Source organism: Girardinichthys multiradiatus, chromosome 23, assembly GCF_021462225.1.
Source record: "Girardinichthys multiradiatus isolate DD_20200921_A chromosome 23, DD_fGirMul_XY1, whole genome shotgun sequence".
Lineage (NCBI taxonomy): Eukaryota > Metazoa > Chordata > Actinopteri > Cyprinodontiformes > Goodeidae > Girardinichthys > Girardinichthys multiradiatus.
The window spans coordinates 47,960,379-47,982,372 of NC_061815.1; the positions used below are offsets into that span (position 1 = coordinate 47,960,379).

Consider the following 21,994-nt stretch of genomic DNA (forward strand, 5'->3'; position numbering starts at 1 on the left):
TAAGTGTTTCTGACAGATTCCATTTACACTTTATCTGATATGAAGCCTCACTCCATGAACCGCAAGGACCAAAGACAAGGTGGGACATTTCTATGTCATTGTGCTATAAAAATACAATTATATATGGTCCTTTTTTCTTTATAACTGGTTAACAAGCCTTGGAAACTGGTTTTAATCCTGTCATGCTTGGTCACAGCCCATTTGTAAGAGATATGAAAATCTTACTGTTATGTCTTGTCCTATTTGAAGCAATAAGATTACATTGGAAAGCAACAATAAAGAAAAACCCTAACAGAAATAATGTATGAACTGTAATTCAGATGTTTCAATTGTTTATGTTATTGGTTGTGTCACACAGTCTTTTCTTAATGTTGCTATAGGAAAGAGTAGCATCCTTCAACCCGAAAACAACTCCATTGATACCGGGCAGGTGGACATCGGAAAGAGGGCAGCTCAGAGTGTCCCACCAGGGGTGTTCTGGCGCTCTCAGCTCAGCATGGAGCAGCCCCACTTCCTTAAGTTCAACATCTCTGTGCAGAAGAGCGCACTGATTGGAGTCTATGGGCGAAAGGGTCTTGTTCCATCTCATACTCAGGTAAAGGAATCCTGAAACGTTTCCTTTTTGTACTTTTGTACTGAACACAGAAGACACACTGATTTTGATTGCTATGCTATTACTGTTGGGTTTTTACAGATGTTGGGTCCTCCTTTTGTTTACTTCAGTTTATGTATATAGGGACAAGTAATTATGTTTAACAAATACCACACACTTCAGAATTTAAAGTATGAGCAATGCCTGGTCCAAGGTTTAAAATACAGATGCAAAACTGAGTAATACCTCAATCTAACTATTGAGTATCTGCCTTGTGATGGCAAGTTACATTACTTAGATTTATACAACATGATTCATACAAAGAAAGACCCACTTCATCATGCCAGATGCTTTAATCTGAAATTAAATCTGACCGTTTGACCAACTTTACTAATATTTCATCTATTAATTATATGACCACTTGGTAGCACTCATTTAACATTTCAGTTTCATTCCCAAATTATGACGTAATACTTGAAATTGGAAAAACAATTAAGCGAGTCAGTGACATCTCAAAAGTAAGTTACGCTGTCCTATGCTTCATTCCACACCCTTGATACCAATACACATGCAGTGTATAAAATACACATATTTAAAGACGTGATGAGAAGTGTTGTTTCACAAAACAGCATTCATTTACCCATGCTTTATTCCCCCACACTCATTATTATTATTATTATTAAGAAACAGTGTAACATCTTTTTTAAAGCATAACGCATATTAAAACCCAATAAAAGGAAATCAAGTAATTCATAGTCAAACACAATACCATTGAATTAAAGGAAGAATAATGTCAATCATTCAGGACTACATAGTTGAATTTTGCTATGAAACAGCTTCAATTTTATTCTAAAATTATACTGGAGTTTGGTTTTAGTTCTGCAGATTTCCACATGTTGACCCCTCATAGAACAAATGTTGTCTATCTCAGAAATATTTTACATAAAGCCACCTATTACTTTCCACTAAAAACTCAACTAGAAATTGTAAGTAAATCAAGTAAAAGGTTACTAAATACTGAGGCGCAGGATCATGTATCCAATTACTAATAAGCATGAGGAAGTAATTTTAGGCAGTTTCCAAAAGTTCACCATATTTAGTTCCTTAACAACATGGTGATTTAAATGGAGATATATTTGCAGTATGAAATAGGAATCCAACTTTGCAGCAATATATTTCACTTGTGAGACTTATTTGTTGGGTTTCCTATTAATATTTAAATTTAAATCAATACCCACAATGACACACCAGAGCTTAAAGAAAAAACACATTGACAGCTTGTTGTAATATTTAGAGCAATACATGACTTTTCAAGCTACGCTACATTTTTATATTAACTCAAATAAACTGGGCCAAAAAGTGAGCCTTGGGGTACACCTATATTTATTTTCAAAACGACAATTTCTCACCACTTGTAAACTGTGAACAAAGTGCTGCTATAACACACAATTTAAATCACTCTAAACTTATTTCAGAAAAAATCATGTTTGAAAACGTCTGAACATTAATATCATAGTTAATATCACACCTTTTTTAAAATCCACAAATATTGATGCAACTACTTTACCTGAGTCAATTGATGATTTAACTGAAGGTGCTTCTTTAATTCATTGGCAGAAACCTTTTTTAAAACTTTGAAAAATATTGTAATCTCATGCTACATCAAGTGCTTCAGATTGAAGAATCGCCCAAACTTTGCATTGCTCCACCTGTGGTGATCATTTCCACTGGTAATGTCGAGTTAGTCAGACAAGCAAGTGGCCCCAAATAATATACTGTATATACTTGTATTTTTTTCAAGAAGCAAGTTGTTGTGTCGTTTATCTCGTGATGTTTCGAAAGTGATAGAAGCAGGACACTTGTGGACACATCTCCTCTGTCTAGACGATTCCCATTAAAATATATTGAGGAGACTTTTATTTCACATTCTGAAATAAGAAAGACCTATTCTGAGAAAAGATTCTCATTCACCATTCACGATTCAGTATTGGTCAGTGCTTTTCTCTCTTGTTTGCCAAACTGTTTCCCAGTTTTCTGGATCTTTGATGATTGTTCATTCTAGACGTTGAGCAATACCAAATTATTTCCCCTCATAACACTGTTATTTAATGTAGCCTGTGCAACCTCATGTCATTTAATACTAAAAGGCTGAACATCATATAAAAGCTCTTTTTGTTCTAAAAGTCATGACATTGATCTATTATTTCACATTTTCTTTTTCTATGGTTTCACAAAACCTTTTTCCAGAATTTAACACCTGTGTTCAAATTTAAAACCAGTTTTTGCCGAATATAATCAATTAATCATTTAAATTTTTCTTTCATTCCAACTTTTTGCTATCCCAGATGTTTTTGTTTTTTTCATAAATCTCAAAAAAGTGAATGCTAATTTATTTGTCTTCAATAATTCACTTACTGCATTGTGGGTTTTGAACATCTGCTCATTTGTAAATAGAAATAATTTAGTTATCTGTGTTTCCTTTCCGATGAATAAGCACTAACAGCAAACTGAAGTGTTTCTAGAATGTCTGACATACATCTCTTGAATGACACATCGGCATCTAAATGTCTGATTTGTGCTGATGGTGATGAAAGCTCACAGGCAGTTATTTTCCTCCACACTCAACAGAAAAAGCTCTCTGCTTCCCCTTCTCCACATTCGCTCTTAGTAAAGGTGGGCTTTACTTAAGTGTAAAGTGTTAGGGCCACACTTTGATGGGAAAAAAAGTTCAATATAAGTAACAATGGGTGAGCTAGTCTGCACTTCCAAGGTAAAAAATAAAGAAAGAAAGGAAAAAGGTAACCGAACAAAATCAAAGTCTTAAACATCCTTATTAACAAGACACTACTTGTATGCTATAAGCCATTGCTATTCTGGCACTCATCCTTGTCAATGTGCAACATTGTGTCCATTGTGTCTTTTTCTAAACTACATTCTGCTCAGGTACTGGGGGAACAAATCAATACATTTACTTAACTGAGCATGAAAGACCCCAATGAGAGATATTGACTGTTCATCGCATTCACTGCTTGGAAGACAAGACAGCATTTAAGTGCAACAACCTTTTCACCTTTTCAAATATAGACTTCCTCCATCAGCTATTGAGTGTCTGTCTGTGATGATACAAATCAGACAAGTTGAAAGACACAAACTTTTAGTTTTTTTTTATCAGGGTTTGCACTCAGTTGTGTGGCTCAAAGTTCACTCGATTCAGAGACTTAGGAGAGACTTAGGAATGCACAGGATTTTCTCCTCTTTCCAAGAAGCATCTGGGAACGTGGCCACACTTGGTCTCATGACTGCTATTCACCTATATTATTGGATAGAGATGAGTTAGGGGCGCTTCACACCAGCTAACCAAGATGTATGTGCTTGGCCAGGGGGTGCAGGGCTTCTGGGATGAACTGTTTTATTACTTCTCCCTCAAGTCAACAACACAAAGAAGTCAACTTATGCCAGGTTAATATCTCTCCCCAACCCCCTCAGCTTTTCTCAAAGGGGTTTGAACCACAATGTTGACTTGACCTCTCTCCTACGTTATGCCCTTCTCTGTTGTTTGTTGGTCAGCTAAACAGTTGCATATCACAAAAATGTTTTATTTATTTTTTATGCTTCTTTCAACCTTTGTAGAGAACTATGGGGGTTGTTAGACCTGGGCATCTGGGGCTGAAGCCCTAGGTGTTTTATGAATATCCCATTCTTATTACGAATAAAAAATAAAAGCATCTATTAAAAACCTGTATTGAACTCCGAATATGTTATGACGGTATCATATGTTTACCTAAAAAAAAAAACAAGCAGAATTGTTTGCAGCTCTTATGTGTTTCGCATTATCAGTTTCAGCTTCACAAAACCTGCTACTATAGACTGTCTGCTGAAGATACATGTAATTTGGGCACATAGCACCTTGGTAGCATGAAAAGGTGTACATGCAGTGAAAGATTGTTGAGCTTAGTAGGAACATGGTTCCTAGAAGTTCTTTCCAAAGTCAGAGAACCGTGTTTGAGACTGGTGGAAGAGAGAAAACAATACTTCTTATGCTGCAGAAACAGCAAACTGAGCTGCTTCCACATAATCGGGTTGGATGGATTTCATCCAGCTAGCCTCATTAAATCCGAACCATTTTTCTAAATGTTTATCCCTGTAAAAAAAACAAAATAAATACATGAAATACAATGGAAAGAAAAACAGACTATAACAAGATGAATTATTTCAAAATAAAGGGTAAAAAAAAGAACAAAAGTGTACACTGTACTAACCCTCAAATGTCCTTTTTTTCTCCTTACATTCAGATATTTTATAAATTATTTGAAGCAAAGTTATGTGTAAATCTCAGCTTTTATGATGTATATCTTTTGATTATTTATGTCAGGCTGTGCTTGCGTCAAAATAACCTTGTCAACTTTGAACTATAGTGGCAACCATCATGCTTGAAGAAACAGACTGTTGTACATCTGCAGAATCTCAGCATTTATGTAAACTGTTAAAATTATTCTATAAACATATTTTCCTTCATATATTGTAACATAATGCATGATTATTAGCGATCTACATTTGAAAACTCAAATTGAACTGTGCTTTAAAACTCAGTACCACCAGCCTCATCTCTGGGTTTATATTGCTGCTCTTTCAAAAAGCATCTACAGGGTCCAATCTGTATGCATCCCACTGCTTATCAACCCACAGACTCTTTTTCCAGCCCCAGACTTCAGTGTAGACACAGTACATCTGTGTAGCTAACAACTGCTTTAGCCTGGGGATCTGCTGTCTTCATCTTCTGTGCTACTTTGCAGCCTGCAGCCTTTTTGGGGTTTGTTTGTACTGTATGCATTGCACAGTTTTTTTGCTACACTTTACATCTCCAGTCAAACTGTGGTTCAGGTGCTGCTGAGCAGGTGCAATGAGAGCAGAGGTAGCTCTTTACTCATTGGCAGGAATAACTGTGTTTACCCTGTAAGTCAATGTTTTTTTGAGAGGAGCAAATAGCAATACTATCATGCTTACTCCCAAACAAAAGAAAGATAAATGCCCTAGACCTGTAATATTTGGTATATATAGTTATAATTAGATAATCAGAAATCTATATTAATAAATATAATTTGAAGAAATTCAAACATTACAGACATTAAAATGTTCCATGACGTGCTGACCTTAATCGGAAAAAACTAAATGAATTACTAGATACATATTTTATTTATTTCATGCAGGTGAAGCAGCAGTGAACCAATCTGACTTTCAGCTACAATAATTTTCTCACCACACTGTCAAGGTTAAGTTAACAGACTGTAATAAACACATAATATATTTCATATTCCCATCGGAGTTTACAGTGTAGCTTTTGCATTTGCCTCAGAGACATATCAGCTCCATCAGTACACAAACACCTCTCCAGACAATAACTATCAACTCCAAATACCTGCCACAGGAAAATCAACAATTGTTATACTTGAATATTTGCTATGTATACACAATCCACTTCTGGCTGTTTCTTGTATTAAAACTTTGCATATCAGCCATCAGAGGAAATCCACTAGCTGCATACTAAATATGCTACACTTGTTTTATTTGACTAATTTTTCTGTACTGCTTGACAACATTAAAATAACAACAGCTTGCATCTGCTGAAACAGCCTCTCTGTATTTTTTGCAGTATGACTTTGTAGAGCTCCTGGATGGCAGCCGGCTTATTGCCAAAGAGCAATGGACCCTGAGCGAACCAGACACAAGGGCCCGGATAGATCACCCGGTCACCGTCCATCAGGCGGGATTCATCCAGTACCTAGACTCAGGGGTGTGGCACTTTGCATTTTATAATGACGGACGAAGCGTGGAAATTGTCTCCTACAACACTATTATCCAGGGTATGAGGACACACGTCTGCTGGGAGGGCCAATGAGTGTGGAATGATGTGCAATGACATGTTTAGAAGATTCTAGTTTCCTGAAACAGTTGTGTCTGAATGAGAGTATTTGAAAATCTTTCTCACAAAGGTTGATCAATGCACAGGGTAGATTTAGTTTTTCATTCTAGTGAAGTAGATTATTGTGCTTAGCCCTATAATACAAGACTGTACAGAGCATTGATACTTTCCTCCTAACAACCTCTTCTGTGTTCTGAAGTCTGTGAAATTTCCTTATGGGCTATAGTCAAGGAAAAACACTAGGGTTGAGTTAACGTTTTCCTTTTTCTTTCCTTTGGGGAGTCCCATTGATCCAGCCCTACACATATGAAGGTATCGATGTGTGAGGTCAAAATTGCTTGAGTCTGACACTGGCTCAATGAACATCCAATACAAGCTAAAGTAATAACATAAAAGTTGGCCCTCTTAACGCCCATCAAAATGAGGGCCACGGTCTTTTGGGGGTGCGATTTATGAGCGTTGGTCTGTTGAAAGAACACAAGATCTGTCTGTAGGATATGTCAGATTAACTTCAACTCAGAGAGGATTTGAGCTGTAAACACTCGGGAGATTGCATGGCTTGCGTGGGCATGATCAGTCATTCACAGGGCTGAGGTGGTGGTGAAGCAGAAGCGGAGACAGCAGGGGAGGGAAACGTCTCAAGGACATGGAATTATTTGGTCTAATTTAAAATGCATTTTTGTGGATTTTACTTAACGGGGCTTAGATGGGAACAGTAAGCATGCAGTGCACAGCTATGGGGCTTAGAACTTAGTGGGACATAGACAAACAGCTGTAAATGCATGCTTTGATGGATACAAGCAATGCACATAAGAGATACTTTATTCTTAGAAAAGGAAGCTTGGTTTAATGCAGTTTTATTCACAATGCAGTTGTTAAAGGTTTTCTCCAACATGACAGTTCATAGAGATATTAATAGCTGCACACCTCTGTGCCCACAGAGTCTGTGACAGAGTGCACACACAACTGCTATGGGAATGGAGAGTGCGTGTCGGGATCGTGCCACTGCTTCCCTGGATTCATAGGACCTTACTGCTCCAGAGGTAATTACTCAGCTTTAATAATTACCTTAAATGGTCCCTTCAGTATTTTAAGGCTTATCAGTTCATTATTCTTTTAATGGAAAATTGATCTGAAAGTTTAATATGGCCTATTTCACCTAAATTTCAACAAGTATTTTTCTCTCTAACCCAGTCCACTATTTGGTTTGTTTTCATTCCATCCCCCAAGTATTAACTTTTTTCATGCAACTGAGGTAAACTGAATCTGGCCTAGTGTGCTTATTGAAATTTAAAAAAACAAAAAAACAAAATCAATTTCCATCTCTTGAGTTTGACTGATACATTTCTTTTGCTAGAATTAGCTTTGCTTCATTCATGGACTATTCAAATATGGGAGTACCAAATAATCTCTGGACAGAAATACCTAATTTCCATTTATACCTCATTTCCATTTAGACATTTCCTAAATAATTTCACAATTTAGCTACAGGACATGCACCTCTGCCAACTGCCTTAGGCTGAAGGGCAGCATTCACCCTGGACAGGTAGACAGGCCATCACAGAGCCTGAAAACAATATGCTAAATATTTACCTTCTACATGCTATGAAGCGTTCCACTGGACACAAATATATAGGCCAACAAGAAGCTTGGACAAGTTTAAAATGTGGATATGAAAGCAGTCATTAGCAGCAAGCAGTCTTCTATCGGCACATCTGGAATATTTATTTTCCATTTTCATTTTGATGAATACTTTCAGTCATTGACAAAGTAAAACATGTTCTGCTATAATGCCCTTACATTTTAGAGATGTAAATCATCTCCCGTGTTAGCTGTGTCAAAACTGACACCTCAATCAAAAAAGTTAAAAACATGCCACCCTCCCAGCCGGCATGCATGTGCAGGCACCATATGGGTCTTCAATGCTCAGGCTGGGTGCTAATTGAGTCTGGGCTTATGATAGGTCTTCTGTATGGGGCCTATTTGTGTTGACCAAATACAATGTAGTTCCCCTGACAACGTAAATCCTTCCCTTAACTTGGAATTACCAATAGGCTGCCAACATTTCCAAATCCAGCATGTTCCATGACAGACAGAGGTTGAAAGCTCAAGTGCTAAAACAGTGCAGCTTTGCTGTTCTCTATTCAGCCTTCCTGTTATCTGTGAAACCTCTTGCTCTCTCTAGCTCCTTCGCATCCTGACTGAACCACAGGCATATCTTCACAATACAGTTTCCCTTTAAACAGCGTCTTATCCCACAGTGCTCCTTCTGAATTTATTTTACATGCATCACTGATTCTGAAAATACCTAACTGAGTCACTCAGTAACAGCATCTGCATGGAAGAAGGCTTTTTTAGTTTTACATTTTATTGTGTAGCCCATGTTGTGTTCATTGATTGGATAAAATATATATTAATAACAAATATAACGATAGGTTTCTGATTAGATGGTTACCTGTCAGGACCAACATTGCTGCAAATTTGCATGATTGGTCCTGTTTCTGGCCTCGGTGCCTTGGTGCATCTCTACATGTTACAGTTACACAAAGATGTATGTATATAGGTTTTATTTGAAACAACTAGAAGGTAATCTAGTCATTGTCCAAACTTTTATTGGATTGTATTTTAGCATAAATCTGAATTTTCAAACTTGTCTTTCCACAGCTGCCTGTCCTGTGCTCTGTAGTGGTAATGGCCAGTACACCAGGGGGCGCTGCCAGTGCTATAGCGGCTGGAAGGGCACTGAATGTGACGTTCCTGTGTCTCAGTGTATCGATCCTCAGTGTGGGGGACATGGACTCTGTGTGGCGGGAAATTGTGTGTGCAACACCGGCCACAAAGGAGTCAACTGTGATCAAGGTAACCCAGAAAGAAAAACTCCTTCTGCTGGATTTAAAACAGACTGATGTAACACATTCCTCTGTGATGCGCTGGGGAAATCGACTCTTTCTGCTAGTGAAACAATCGGTGTTTTCGACTCTACCAAGCGGATAATGCTTTGGATGTTATTGATATTGTGTGTATAAATTAACTCTCTCTAAGTGTTAAGACCTCATTGGGGTACAAGCTCGAACAGACTGTGCTTTGCCTGTCAATGTAGTCACCTACTACAGGTCTCCACAGATGATGACACCTGTGAAAATCAATCAATTTGTGGCATCTGTTCCTCTGTCAAGAACGAGCTGCATCCTCTTTCTTGTCCGCCTCCTCTCCTAGCTCCACCCCTTTCACTTCATTGCATTTAACTTTATTGATCTGCATGCAGATAAAAGGCAATTATCAGCTCAGATTTACATGTGGGAGTTGTTGACCTTACATGGTAAAGCTATTGAGTTCACTAATGAATATGTTGAGGTTTTTTTTGGAGTGAAGAAGCATTGGAGAAAAGCATGAATTAGCTTTATTTGTAGCTCTTAGACCGCTTGAAAGAGCTCCTGATTATTCTGTGTCCTTACAAATATAGAAAAGCACAAAAGGGGTCCCAGGGCAGGAAGAAGACAATATTTTTATCAATTCTTTCTTGTTAGTTATAGGTTAATTATGTAGGTCATAATTGGCAATTATTAACCTAGATCAGTATAGTAATTGATCATATCAGTCTAGAGACTAATTGAGCATTGTTTCACAGTGCCTATAATGGAGCATAATTATACTGTTTCTATGTTGGAACTACCCTATAATACATTGTAGAGCAGCTAGTTGAACATAGGGTGGGAAATTACTATTGGCAGCAACCAAAGCCTGCAAAAATATCAGCTGTGGCTCGCTTGCTGTCATCCAACTCTCAAGCCTTTCCTCTCTGAAAGTGACTTTTGGCTGCTAGGAGATTCAGTCACCAGGATAATTAAATATGTTTAAATCTAGAAGTGGTAAACTGACATTGCTGTCACCCTCTCTGTGTGTCTTCAGTGGACTGTGTGGATCCGACGTGCTCCGGCCACGGAGCCTGTCATCATGGCGAGTGCCACTGCAATCCAGGATGGGGAGGGATCAGCTGCGCAATTCTGAAGAGCACTTGTCCAGAGCAATGCTCTAGTCATGGCACGTTCAACACCGATACGGGAACCTGCATCTGCGAGGCCAAATGGACAGGAGCCGACTGCTCCATAGGTCAGAAACCATCTATCATTAAGTTATTACATGCATTGTGTAAGACTGAAGGTGGCATTAATAAATGTTTTTGTGTCCTGCATGAACTTGCCTCAGTCAGTGAAATGAGAACATTTAAAGTAATGAGAAAACACTCTCATTAAGCCCAAGACAACTTCTTTAAAATAACACATTTGTGTGATAAATATCTAAAATTTGCAGGCCTATTCAAGAAGCTCAGCAATTAAAAACCCAAGAATTGCAGCTGGTTATGTTTTACCTTCTAACTTGAATATGGTAAGTTATTGATTCTCAGATGAATAACACAGTAGTTTTTCTGTTGAGTGACTCAATTATTAATCAAGAGTCTCAGTCGTAATTACATTTTAGTATTTTAATTAAACTTGACAGTTCTGGTGTTTTTAAACTTTTTTGATGTAATCACATGAGGTAGAAAGTTGGAGGTTTTCAGATGCTACACACACACACACGCACACACACACACACACACACACACACACACACACACTTGCTTTACCCAAAATTAAAGGAAGCATTGAGCTTCACAGAAATGAATCTGCAGCGTTTTCTTCCATCCCTTTTTATTGATGATTGAGCTGTGATGTTTTTCTTCACCAACAAGTTGCCAGCAATCAGCACAGTTAGATCTGTGGAATTGTGTGTGTATTTATTATTTTTTAGTGTGTCCTTGGGTAATGTTTCAGCCATGCTAGCAAATAATTGGCACCACATTTCTCCGTATTTATTCCAAACAAACTCCCCCCTCGCTGCGCCATGCACCAGGTCCCCCGAACAGCAGACGTACATGCCTTTACTAACAGGCTGTAAGTTGAAATAACACATCTCTGTTGCAGCACAGTAGGGCCACATGTGGGTGTCTTATCAGGAAAGTTAAAGAGTAATTGTTCAACTTGGCTGCACAACTCCTGATGAAATTATGACAGCAATGATGGTGATATATGGCTTCCTTTTAAACGATTATTAAAAAATAGAAAAGAAAAATCACTGTTTCAGGTATTCATCATCTCTGGTTTTAAAACATAATTTAGTGAGCTCAGAGGATAATTTATTTTCTAAAATGAATGTGCGACAATTGGAAAGAAAGCTCTGAATCAATCATATACCAGGTTTTTTCAGATTTTTTCCATAAAGAAGCAACAAAATTACTAATTTGTTCTGTCCCACTAATTCATAGTGTGCGCCTGCAGCCATGATGATAAATAGGACCGTGAAGTGAAGTTTTATACTGTTACAGCGATGTCAGTGCTTCAACATTACATTCCGCTGTTTTCTATAGGAGGTTACTTATTTTCAGTCAAATAAATAATCAAGGTAACACTTTCAGGGCGTGATTGGCATGAACATTTTGACGATGTGTTGATATGTTCAAAAGCGTTCAGGACAATGTTACATGCCTTTCATTTTAGAAGTCTTTTGGCACAACAGAACACCTCAATATTTTCTTTTTTCTCCAAAAACAAGTGAGAAAGTAATGAGGGTAAGCACTGAAAACAAAATCCAACACAAAATGCTTTCATTGGGTTTTAGAAGACAAATGCTTACATCTGATAGCCGCGAGTGACTCATGCTTGGGAAGTTTGTTGATCAAACAGGGGAACTGAGAGACACAATGAAACTCATATATAGGATCAATACACACAGACCAATACATTTCAAGCATTTATGTCTGTTAATTTAGCTAATTATGACTAATGAAAACCCAAAATTCAGTTTTTTTTTTATTAGAATATTACATAAGATGAAAAAAAAATTATTTTAATGTAGAAATGTTACGTTTTAGACATGTTATGGTCTAACCTATTACAGAGAAAGCTGCTGCCTGTACAGCTGTTGAGCTGACAGTTACCTCCACAAGGAAGGTAAGCCACCAAAGGACATTGGCAAAGAAACTGGCTGTTAACAGATTGCTACATCCAATCTATATATTAATGAAAGGTTCAGTGGAAGGAAAAAAGCATGGTAGGAAAAGGGCACCATCAACAGGGATAACATCAGTCTTGAGAGACCCAAGAACCAACAACGCAGACGTGATGAAGGCTGCTATTAATGCAACCAAGACTTCCATGACACCTCAGCAGAACCACAGTCTGACTGCATGATCCAAGCCACATTGCAGTAACTCGAGCAAATCAGCCCAGGCCAGGTATTTAGAGCATGTATTGTACAGTACAAGGGCAAAGTAGGCCCACACGTCTGGATAACAGATCATTTTTCATTGTTTAGATGTAATATTCCAATTTAATAAAAACAAATGCTGGGTTTTCAATGACAGACATAACTCTATAATGAATGTGAGTTTCCTTTTTAGAACTGAAACGCTGAAAAAGAAAATTACTGATATTTTATGTATTGCGATGCATCTATTGTGATTTGTAAGGCTACTTTTGCAACTACAGTGAAAATACCAGCAGGGCTTTGCTCATAGTTATTTTAATTTGATAAGGTGTCATAATCTGTCACACTTCAACAGATTTAACTGCTCCAAGCAAGGACCAGAAACACAGTCCATAGCAATAGGCAGGAATATAAAATCTTTAGTAAATAACTGTACAACAGATTTAATTGAATTGAATTATTTAATCTCTGTAAATCATCAATATATTTGAGTACAAAGAATAATAAATTCATCAGTGATGGTTAAATAGATGGGTGCAAAATGGAAGTAGACTGGGATTGGGTTATCTACAGATATGAAACGGATGTATAAGTGACCGGAAGCTTATTCATGTTCTTCATGATGACCAAAACATTAAATAAATGTTCTGATTTTCAGAGTTTCAGAAGTTTCTTTGTGTTACTGAGCAACAGGTTAATACTTGTGACATCTGTTATTAATTTCCCACAATTTAAACCTAAACGCATCTAATTGAACTTTTGAACTAATTAAATCATACTGTGGCTGTAAGCTTTGTAATCAACACATGCTGATTTTAAGTGCAACATATGTTAATAACAAAGCCCTAATGCCTATAATGTGATTCTTCTGAACCTTCCTTTGCATGTGCGAACTTAGAAATTAGTTGAAAATATTCCTTGAAAAAGTCTTTTGGAGAAGCTTTATGAGTGTTGTTGAGAAAAGAGGCATTTTTTGTCTTTCTGTCTGCTCGCAGCCATCTCTTCATTTGTAACTACCTTCGTATTAAATGGGTTTGTCTTTCGACACAGGTGGGTGTGTTGTTAGTTCAAAGGCTGGCCCCTCCCGACTACTATCTGAGAACCAGGTGATTTATGCGCTGTTTCTCCTCTCAGAGATGACTCCTTCTCTGTGTGTTGCATCCAAAGAGGAACACATACTGAGTCAAACAATTAAAAGCAGAAGTTTCAGTCTGTTTCACTCACTTTAAAAGACTTGAGGATATCTCTCTTGGGCTGAACGTCTGAAAATCAAAGCTTAAATGCATCAGGATGGTGCGTTTGAAATAACAGATTCTTTTGCAGACCTTTTAAGCAGCATGCAGCCAGTTTGGATGGTGAACAAAGAACTATTGTGTTTTTGAACAAAACTTATTTTCTCTTTTGTGTCCCACTTCATTTAGGATTTTTTTTTAAGATAATTTTAAAGCTAATTTCCAGTTCTTTTAAAGTGTTCAAAGTTTTCAGAGAAATCCACTTGCACAGCAGGACATCTTGTCAATAGCAGAACTGATAAGTCTGGTATTGCTGCAGTCCAGGAGTTGGGGAGTTTACCCATCTGGCTGGGTGGAGGATACCTCCGTAATTAATGCTGCAGTTCTTCTTCAATTAAATAAACTTTAATTAACAAGCTGTAGCATGGATCGACCGCCCACAACCCCCATCCAGCTCGAGTCAGGGGCATGTTAAAGGCAGATAAACACTTTTGCACTAATGAAAAATTGATTGCATAGATTCTATGAGAAGGAGGTATTCCTTTGGAATTAAATGACTCCCCTCCAGAGACACGCTTAATATTCTACAGTGTCTGCTCAGCTTAATCAGAACCATTCAAGGTCCCTCAATCGAAGAAAACCTCCATTCAGAAAGCTGGAGGAGACAGGCAGTCAAAAAAGCCTCGGTAAAGGAGATGAGGGAAAAACAGTGGGAGTGGATTGGATCAAAGAAAAACCATGAACAAAATGAGGGGCTACTTTGTTCATGGCCTGCTACATTGTGAGCTGCAAAATGATTCTGGTTCATTTACTTTCCCTGAAGTCGGTGTGCCAAGTAGTCTAAAAGCTTCGGGGATGATTTTAAGAACATCCTGGAGGGGAAAAAGTATTTACCTCCTTACAAATGTTACACGTTTTTTTTTCAATCTTAAATGTTGCATATAAACAGTCTAATTTCAGACAATGATGATGATGACCATCCACATCCTGAAGCTGCAAAGCAACCCCAGACCATTCCACTACCACCACCATGTCTGGCTGTTGGCTCTCAGATGTTCCTTTTAAAAAAAATTAGCTTTACACCAGATTTAACAGGTCACATGCCTTCTAAAATGTTCCACTTTTGTCTTGTCAGTCCACAAAATATTTTCCTAAAAGTCTTAAAGATGGAGATCATCAAGATGTAATTCAGTAAATGCGAGACAGGCCTAAATGTTCTATTTGGTAACAGTGGTTTTGGCTTTGGAACTCTCCCATGGAGGCCATGTTTTCCTCGTCTTTCTTATGGTTGAAACATGAACACTGACTTTACCTTAAATGAGGCGGTGAGGCTTTAGATGTTTTCTGGGATCTTCTGTGACTTGTTGATGCGCTCTTGGAGTAATTCGGTAGGCCAGCCATCCTAGGAAGATTCACCACTGTTCCATACTGTCTCCACTTGTGGATAATGGTTCTTATTATGGTTTTCTGGTGTCTCAAAGCCTTAAAAATGTAATGCAATCCATTTCTTGTTTCTCTATTCTTAAATCATTTTGGATCAGGGCATGATGTGTTGCTTTTTGATACCTTTCAGCCTACTTCCTGTTGTCAGACAGGCTTTGTTTAGAATATTTAGTATTTGTTTCTTAAATTAAATCATTACTCAAAATACTGCTTTTTTTATTTACCTTTATGTGACGTTTGTGTTTGATTATCTGTAACATTTAAGAGACAATGAAGAAACTTTTTAAGGATGGAAATACTTCTTCACAGTTATGTTCTTTAAGCATTCTGTTACAGAAAAAACATCTCTGTTCAAAAGATTTGATTGTAGCTTTTGTTTTCTGCAAAATCCACACTACTCCATTTCCCGTAAGAGCATAAGCAGCTTGTTGAGAATTAGCTTTAACATGAAAAATTCTGATTCCTCACCAACAATAGATCCAATCGTGTCAGTTTCTGAAGATAGCACATATCTGCAACAGCTGCTATTCTGTTTGCAGTACTTTAAGAAAACATGTTCATTACATATCTCTGAGTCGAGACAAAATAACTCAGCCTCGGTCTTTTAAGACGAGGCAAGTGAGGCTTCAAAATTTGTTAGAGTTCTTATTTTGGATGTTTTTCCATATACAGTAATTCTTTATTCTTACAAGCTTTTTAGACATAGACAGGTTTTGTTTCATTAATGCTGCATGGATACATAAATAATGCAATCCATGAAAATAGTAATGCATTAAACTGTGAAAGCACCACAAACAAAAGTCTGTTTTTATTTATTTTATTCCAGGGCTGTTATTGAAACGAATGCTTAATGTATGTTGTAAACACTTTCTGATGACAGGCACTTGTTAGAAGGATTGAAACAGGTTGTTGATAAGATAATTCAGGCCTAAAATATTTGCTGCTAATAAACTTGGATTCACTTGATGTGATTTGAGACAGAAAGCTTCCTTCTTCCACTATTACAAAACAATAATCTTTTTTAATGTTTTCTTTAGGATTTTATTCCATTTATGGGAAATAGATCTTTTTATTTAATTGGCCTCAATGTACTACAGATATATTTTCATGTTTCCAGTCTCTAAGAATTGATGGAAACATTTTGTGGATCATCATTCTCACTATTTGGTGCAACGTTGTGCAGTTTTCTCTTATAATAATTAGTTTTGGTTACATTTATGAGTTTTGTTTATGTTTAAGAATGCTAATATGAGATTTCAAGTATTTGAAATCTGGTATTAGTCTTTTTTTTTACTTTTTGTCACATCCACAATCCTTAAACCTCTACGGATGTTAGCAGTATTGTATATTATAAAGTTAAAAAGTCATGCAGAATTGTAAAGTAGAAACAAATTGATAGATGGTTCTTCAGAGTTTTACCAAATAAAAATCTAAAAAGTGTGGCATATACAGGTCCTTCTCAAAATATTAGCATATTGTGATAAAGTTCATTATTTTCCATAATGTCATGATGAAAATTTAACATTCATATATTTTAGATTCATTGCACACTAACTGAAATATTTCAGGTCTTTTATTGTCTTAATACGGATGATTTTGGCATACAGCTCATGAAAACCCAAAATTCCTATCTCACAAAATTAGCATATTTCATCCGACCAATAAAAGAAAAGTGTTTTTAATACAAAAAACGTCAACCTTCAAATAATCATGTACAGTTATGCACTCAATACTTGGTCGGGAATCCTTTGGCAGAAATGACTGCTTCAATGCGGCGTGGCATGGAGGCAATCAGCCTGTGGCACTGCTGAGGTCTTATGGAGGCCCAGGATGCTTCGATAGCGGCCTTTAGCTCATCCAGAGTGTTGGGTCTTGAGTCTCTCAACGTTCTCTTCACAATATCCCACAGATTCTCTATGGGGTTCAGGTCAGGAGAGTTGGCAGGCCAATTGAGCACAGTGATACCATGGTCAGTAAACCATTTACCAGTGGTTTTGGCACTGTGAGCAGGTGCCAGGTCGTGCTGAAAAATGAAATCTTCATCTCCATAAAGCTTTTCAGCAGATGGAAGCATGAAGTGCTCCAAAATCTCCTGATAGCTAGCTGCATTGACCCTGCCCTTGATAAAACACAGTGGACCAACACCAGCAGCTGACACGGCACCCCAGACCATCACTAACTGTGGGTACTTGACACTGGACTTCTGGCATTTTGGCATTTCCTTCTCCCCTGTCTTCCTCCAGACTCTGGCACCTTGATTTCTGAATGACATGCAGAATTTGCTTTCATCCGAAAAAAGTACTTTGGACCACTGAGCAACAGTCCAGTGCTGCTTCTCTGTAGCCCAGGTCAGGCGCTTCTGCTGCTGTTTCTGGTTCAAAAGTGGCTTGACCTGGGGAATGCGGCACCTGTAGCCCATTTCCTGCACACGCCTGTGTACGGTGGCTCTCGATGTTTCTACTCCAGACTCAGTCCACTGCTTCCGCAGGTCCCCCAAGGTCTGGAATCGGCCCTTCTCCACAATCTTCCTCAGGGTCCGGTCACCTCTTCTCGTTGTGCAGCGTTTTCTGCCACACTTTTTCCTTCCCACAGACTTCCCACTGAGGTGCCTTGATACAGCACTCTGGGAACAGCCTATTCGTTCAGAAATTTCTTTCTGTGTCTTACCCTCTTGCTTGAGGGTGTCAATAGTGGCCTTCTGGACAGCAGTCAGGTCGGCAGTCTTACCCATGATTGGGGTTTTGAGTGATGAACCAGGCTGGGAGTTTTAAAGGCCTCAGGAATCTTTTGCAGGTGTTTAGAGTTAACTCGTTGATTCAGATGATTAGGTTCATAGCTCATTTAGAGACCCTTTTAATGATATGCTAATTTTGTGAGATAGGAATTTTGGGTTTTCATGAGCTGTATGCCAAAATCATCCGTATTAAGACAATAAAAGACCTGAAATATTTCAGTTAGTGTGCAATGAATCTAAAATATATGAATGTTAAATTTGCATCATGACATTATGGAAAATAATGAACTTTATCACAATATGCTAATATTTTGAGAAGGACCTGTACTTGTATAAAGTTTGTCCATTTCTCCACAGTTTCATCCCTGAACTGTCTGCTGTGGTCCTTGGTCTTCATGATGCTGTTTGTTCTTTAGTGTTCTCTAACAAACCTCTGATCTTCTCGGTCTTCTCAAAACAACTGCATTTATACTGAGATTAAAATTCATATCCAATCTGCCAATCAGGCCACATGGAAACAATTTATTGAACACACATGCTGACCACAGATTTCAGATGTGTGGGAATCATGCATGCTTTTATTTCCACTTGACAATAGTGGCTTAATGTGTTGATCTTTCACACAAAATTGCAATGAAGTACACTGAGGTTTGTGGTGGTAAAGTGACGAAAAGTGAAAAATATATTTGTGGCACTATATTTGAAGAAAGAAAAAAACAATCTTCACCTAATCCTCTGAGATCAAAACCTCTTGTGTAACAAGTCAGCATCTGAAATCTTTTATGTCAAATATTGCATATAAAAATTTAGCAAACTATAATAATAATTGGTCACTTTGTATGATATCTGGTATTTCAGTAGTTGCAGCATATAGTCAGATGCATGTTTTAACAGCTCTTGTTTCTGCAACAGAGGTGTGTGTGGTGGACTGCGGTCCCCACGGCTCCTGCATCGGTGGTGCGTGTCACTGTGAGGAAGGCTGGACAGGACCAGAATGTGAGCAGAGGGATTGTCACCCACGCTGCATCGACCATGGAGTCTGCCGAGAGGGCAAGTGTGACTGCCACCAGGGCTGGACGGGCGAGCACTGCACCATCGGTGAGCCACGGTGACACACACACCTACACATGCTTCCCAGAGAGACCCAAGAGCAGAGGAAATTCATCTATTGGCAGACATGAAAGGGCAACATTGGAGTGTGAATGTTGGTATTTTCAGCAAGAGTTTCAGGCATTAGATTATGTTATACTTCTGTTGCTGCCCACACTTTCTTAACAAGTATGACAAACTAGTCATGAGTAGTTGTTAGTGACATTCTCAGCACGCCCAGCTGAACCTCAGCTTCTTGAAAGCCAGAGTCCAGAAAAAACGGAACCAATCAGTGCAGCCAGGATGTGGTCCATCAAACTTACTGAAAACCCATGTTAACACATTTACACAAGTAACTGTCTTAAAGTTTTAAGGTAGTAAAAGTACCTTAGCATATTTTTTTGCCAAAAGTCTAATGACAAAAAAAGGCCTAACTAGCATCACATGCAATAAAGAATGCAACTGCAGTTTTTGCTTAAAGTCTAAGGTTGTCTTGATTAATAAAAAGCAAAAGATTTGTAAAATTCTCTGTTCAGTGTAGAGTAATCCAGTCCAGAAGAACGCAGTTCAGATTCCTTTAAAAACCAATAAATCAATGAATCATGCAAAAAGGCAATAAAATTTCAACTGCCATGAAGCTTTCTCTTTTGGTGGAGCTTGTGTCTCCACCTGCCACACAGGTACCCTGGGTGAAGAGCCATATCACACACATCAAAACGCCCTCCAGGAAGTTCGAAACGCTATTCTGTGTTCTTGTTTATATTATGTAAGTTACTTCTTCAGCAGCTAAGGGTCGCAACTTGACCTCTATCCAGGCAGTTTCTTTTTAAATTAAATTCATATTAGCATCCTAGTTTTTTCTTATTTTCTAAAGGCAATGGCATGTTGATCCTTATGGAAATATCTTCTCTGCTGAGGTTATCCTCCATCTGCAAGGTGTAGCTTTCAGAAAGAAAATGATGTGAGCTAAAATATCTCAAAATTGAGCAGGACAGATTGTGGAAAAAAACAAAATGTTTGTGAACATGTTAAATATGTTTGTGGTAAATTATTGTCAGTGGAAAGAAAATTGGTGTTTTTTGATTGGCTGTTGCTCTCTTTTCTTTCACTGTAAACATGCTTCCTTTAAAAGAACCACCAATTAACTTTGTAATTTATATAAAGGATTTATGTATTCCACCTTTTAGACTGCTGAAGTGGGGCTTCTGTATTAGCGAGTCAAGGGCAGGTATTAAGGGAGCCACAAACCACGGGTAGGCCTCTTTGGAATATTATTTTTTCCAAAATAGCAGTGCTTCACCTGGAATTAATGAGGATAATGAGTTCTGAGATGCCACTTCTAATTGACCTTTAACTCACACTTCCTCCACATCTTACCCTCTGTCAAAGGTCCTGTAGTTAAACCTTGACACGCAGCCTCAAACACTGTTCTCCCAAGTGTCACTTCCCTGCCTCTAGATGACGGCACATTTGCTGCGAAACAAAAAGATCTGGCCCTCCAAACTCTTGAGTCCTAATTATGTATTTACAAGTTCTCTCTCAAGCAGTCGCCTCTCTGCAGTCCAGGTCCACCTCAGAGGGGAGAGGAGGTTGCAGTGAGGGAGTTGGAAGGGTCACATTCCTGATTTTATTAATCTTTCCCTCCTTGGGGGCCACCTCTTCACGTCATCCATTTTCTCTTTCCTTTCTTCTGTTCAAGGCTCCCGTCAGGAAAGTAACTCCATGCCTTGGACTCCCATGAATAGGCAGTGTGTTACCTTTTCTTAAAGGAACTGGAAGCTTATTTTGTCTTTCAAACTCTGAATAACTGCCATTTGCACAAAGCACCTTTTAATCACATTACTTGGTCAGCGCCTGAATGGAGCACTTCCTTGGTCATTCTTTTTCACAAGCATCTAGATCCTGTTTTATATGCAAGGCTTGCTCTATTGTCAATTGCTTTCTCAGCACTGCAGTTGGCTGCTAAAGTGTTTTTGATTTGTCTCAATGTAAAATCAGTGGAGTGGAGATGATGAAAAAATGTAAAAAAAAATAAAAGAAATAAATAAATAAAAGCACAGAACCAGAGAATGCTGCCGAGGCCGTTGACGTGCTGACAAGCAGACAGAGAAATGTTTTGATGCGGACCCCGATGAAACTGATTCATATGGTCCGAACACAAAGAGACGACAAACTGTGCACGTTTTAAATAAGAAAAAAGCAGATGGAGAGTTAACCCAGGCTTTGTTTTACCCAACACAAGCTGCAGAATTGATTTATATTGGTTTTCTGAGCAACAAATATATTCACAAATCAAGGCTCTTTCAACCATAGGGACATTTATTATTCTGCTTAATTTCTCCAGCTTGATTTAAAATGTTTTTTACTTCTTCTGATAAACTAAAAAGATTCTTCTTTAACTGTGGCTGCTGTTACTTCTGGATTCTTCTCTCTGATAGATTTTCTGTTTGTTTCTTTCTACACACATTCCTTTGCCTGACTCATTCTTATATCCATTCTCTTCTTTATTCCATGTTTCTATGCCTGTCTGCCTTCCTCTCTGTCTCTTTCCGACTCCGTCTTGGCTTACACGTGTAGCCTTGGATTCCAGAGTATCAGGTAAAAAGACACTTTTCACTTCATGCAAAACTTATATCTTTCTATGGAAGATTCTTTTTTGTAATTAAACTGAGCATGTTATGCTTACAAATGTGAACCTTTTAAAGCAGAAAATTGGTGAATTTACATCTTCCCTCTCT

General features: G+C 38.1%; 1 protein-coding gene across 5 annotated transcripts in view; it reads left to right on the forward strand.

Moving 5' to 3' along the window:
- Window positions 1-21,994, forward strand: part of si:dkey-237h12.3 (teneurin-3) — a 216,822-nt gene that overhangs the window by 128,091 nt on the left and 66,737 nt on the right. For 3 of the 5 annotated variants that reach the window (XM_047353423.1, XM_047353424.1, XM_047353425.1), the window contains exons 7-13: window positions 381-595; window positions 6,243-6,453; window positions 7,454-7,555; window positions 9,177-9,371; window positions 10,422-10,622; window positions 19,080-19,265; window positions 21,834-21,854. In XM_047353423.1, coding sequence (XP_047209379.1) covers window positions 381-595; window positions 6,243-6,453; window positions 7,454-7,555; window positions 9,177-9,371; window positions 10,422-10,622; window positions 19,080-19,265; window positions 21,834-21,854 — 1,131 coding nt within the window. The remainder of the gene's footprint in view (window positions 1-380; window positions 596-6,242; window positions 6,454-7,453; window positions 7,556-9,176; window positions 9,372-10,421; window positions 10,623-19,079; window positions 19,266-21,833; window positions 21,855-21,994) is intronic. The other 2 variants (XM_047353426.1, XM_047353427.1) reach the window with 1 other exon arrangement.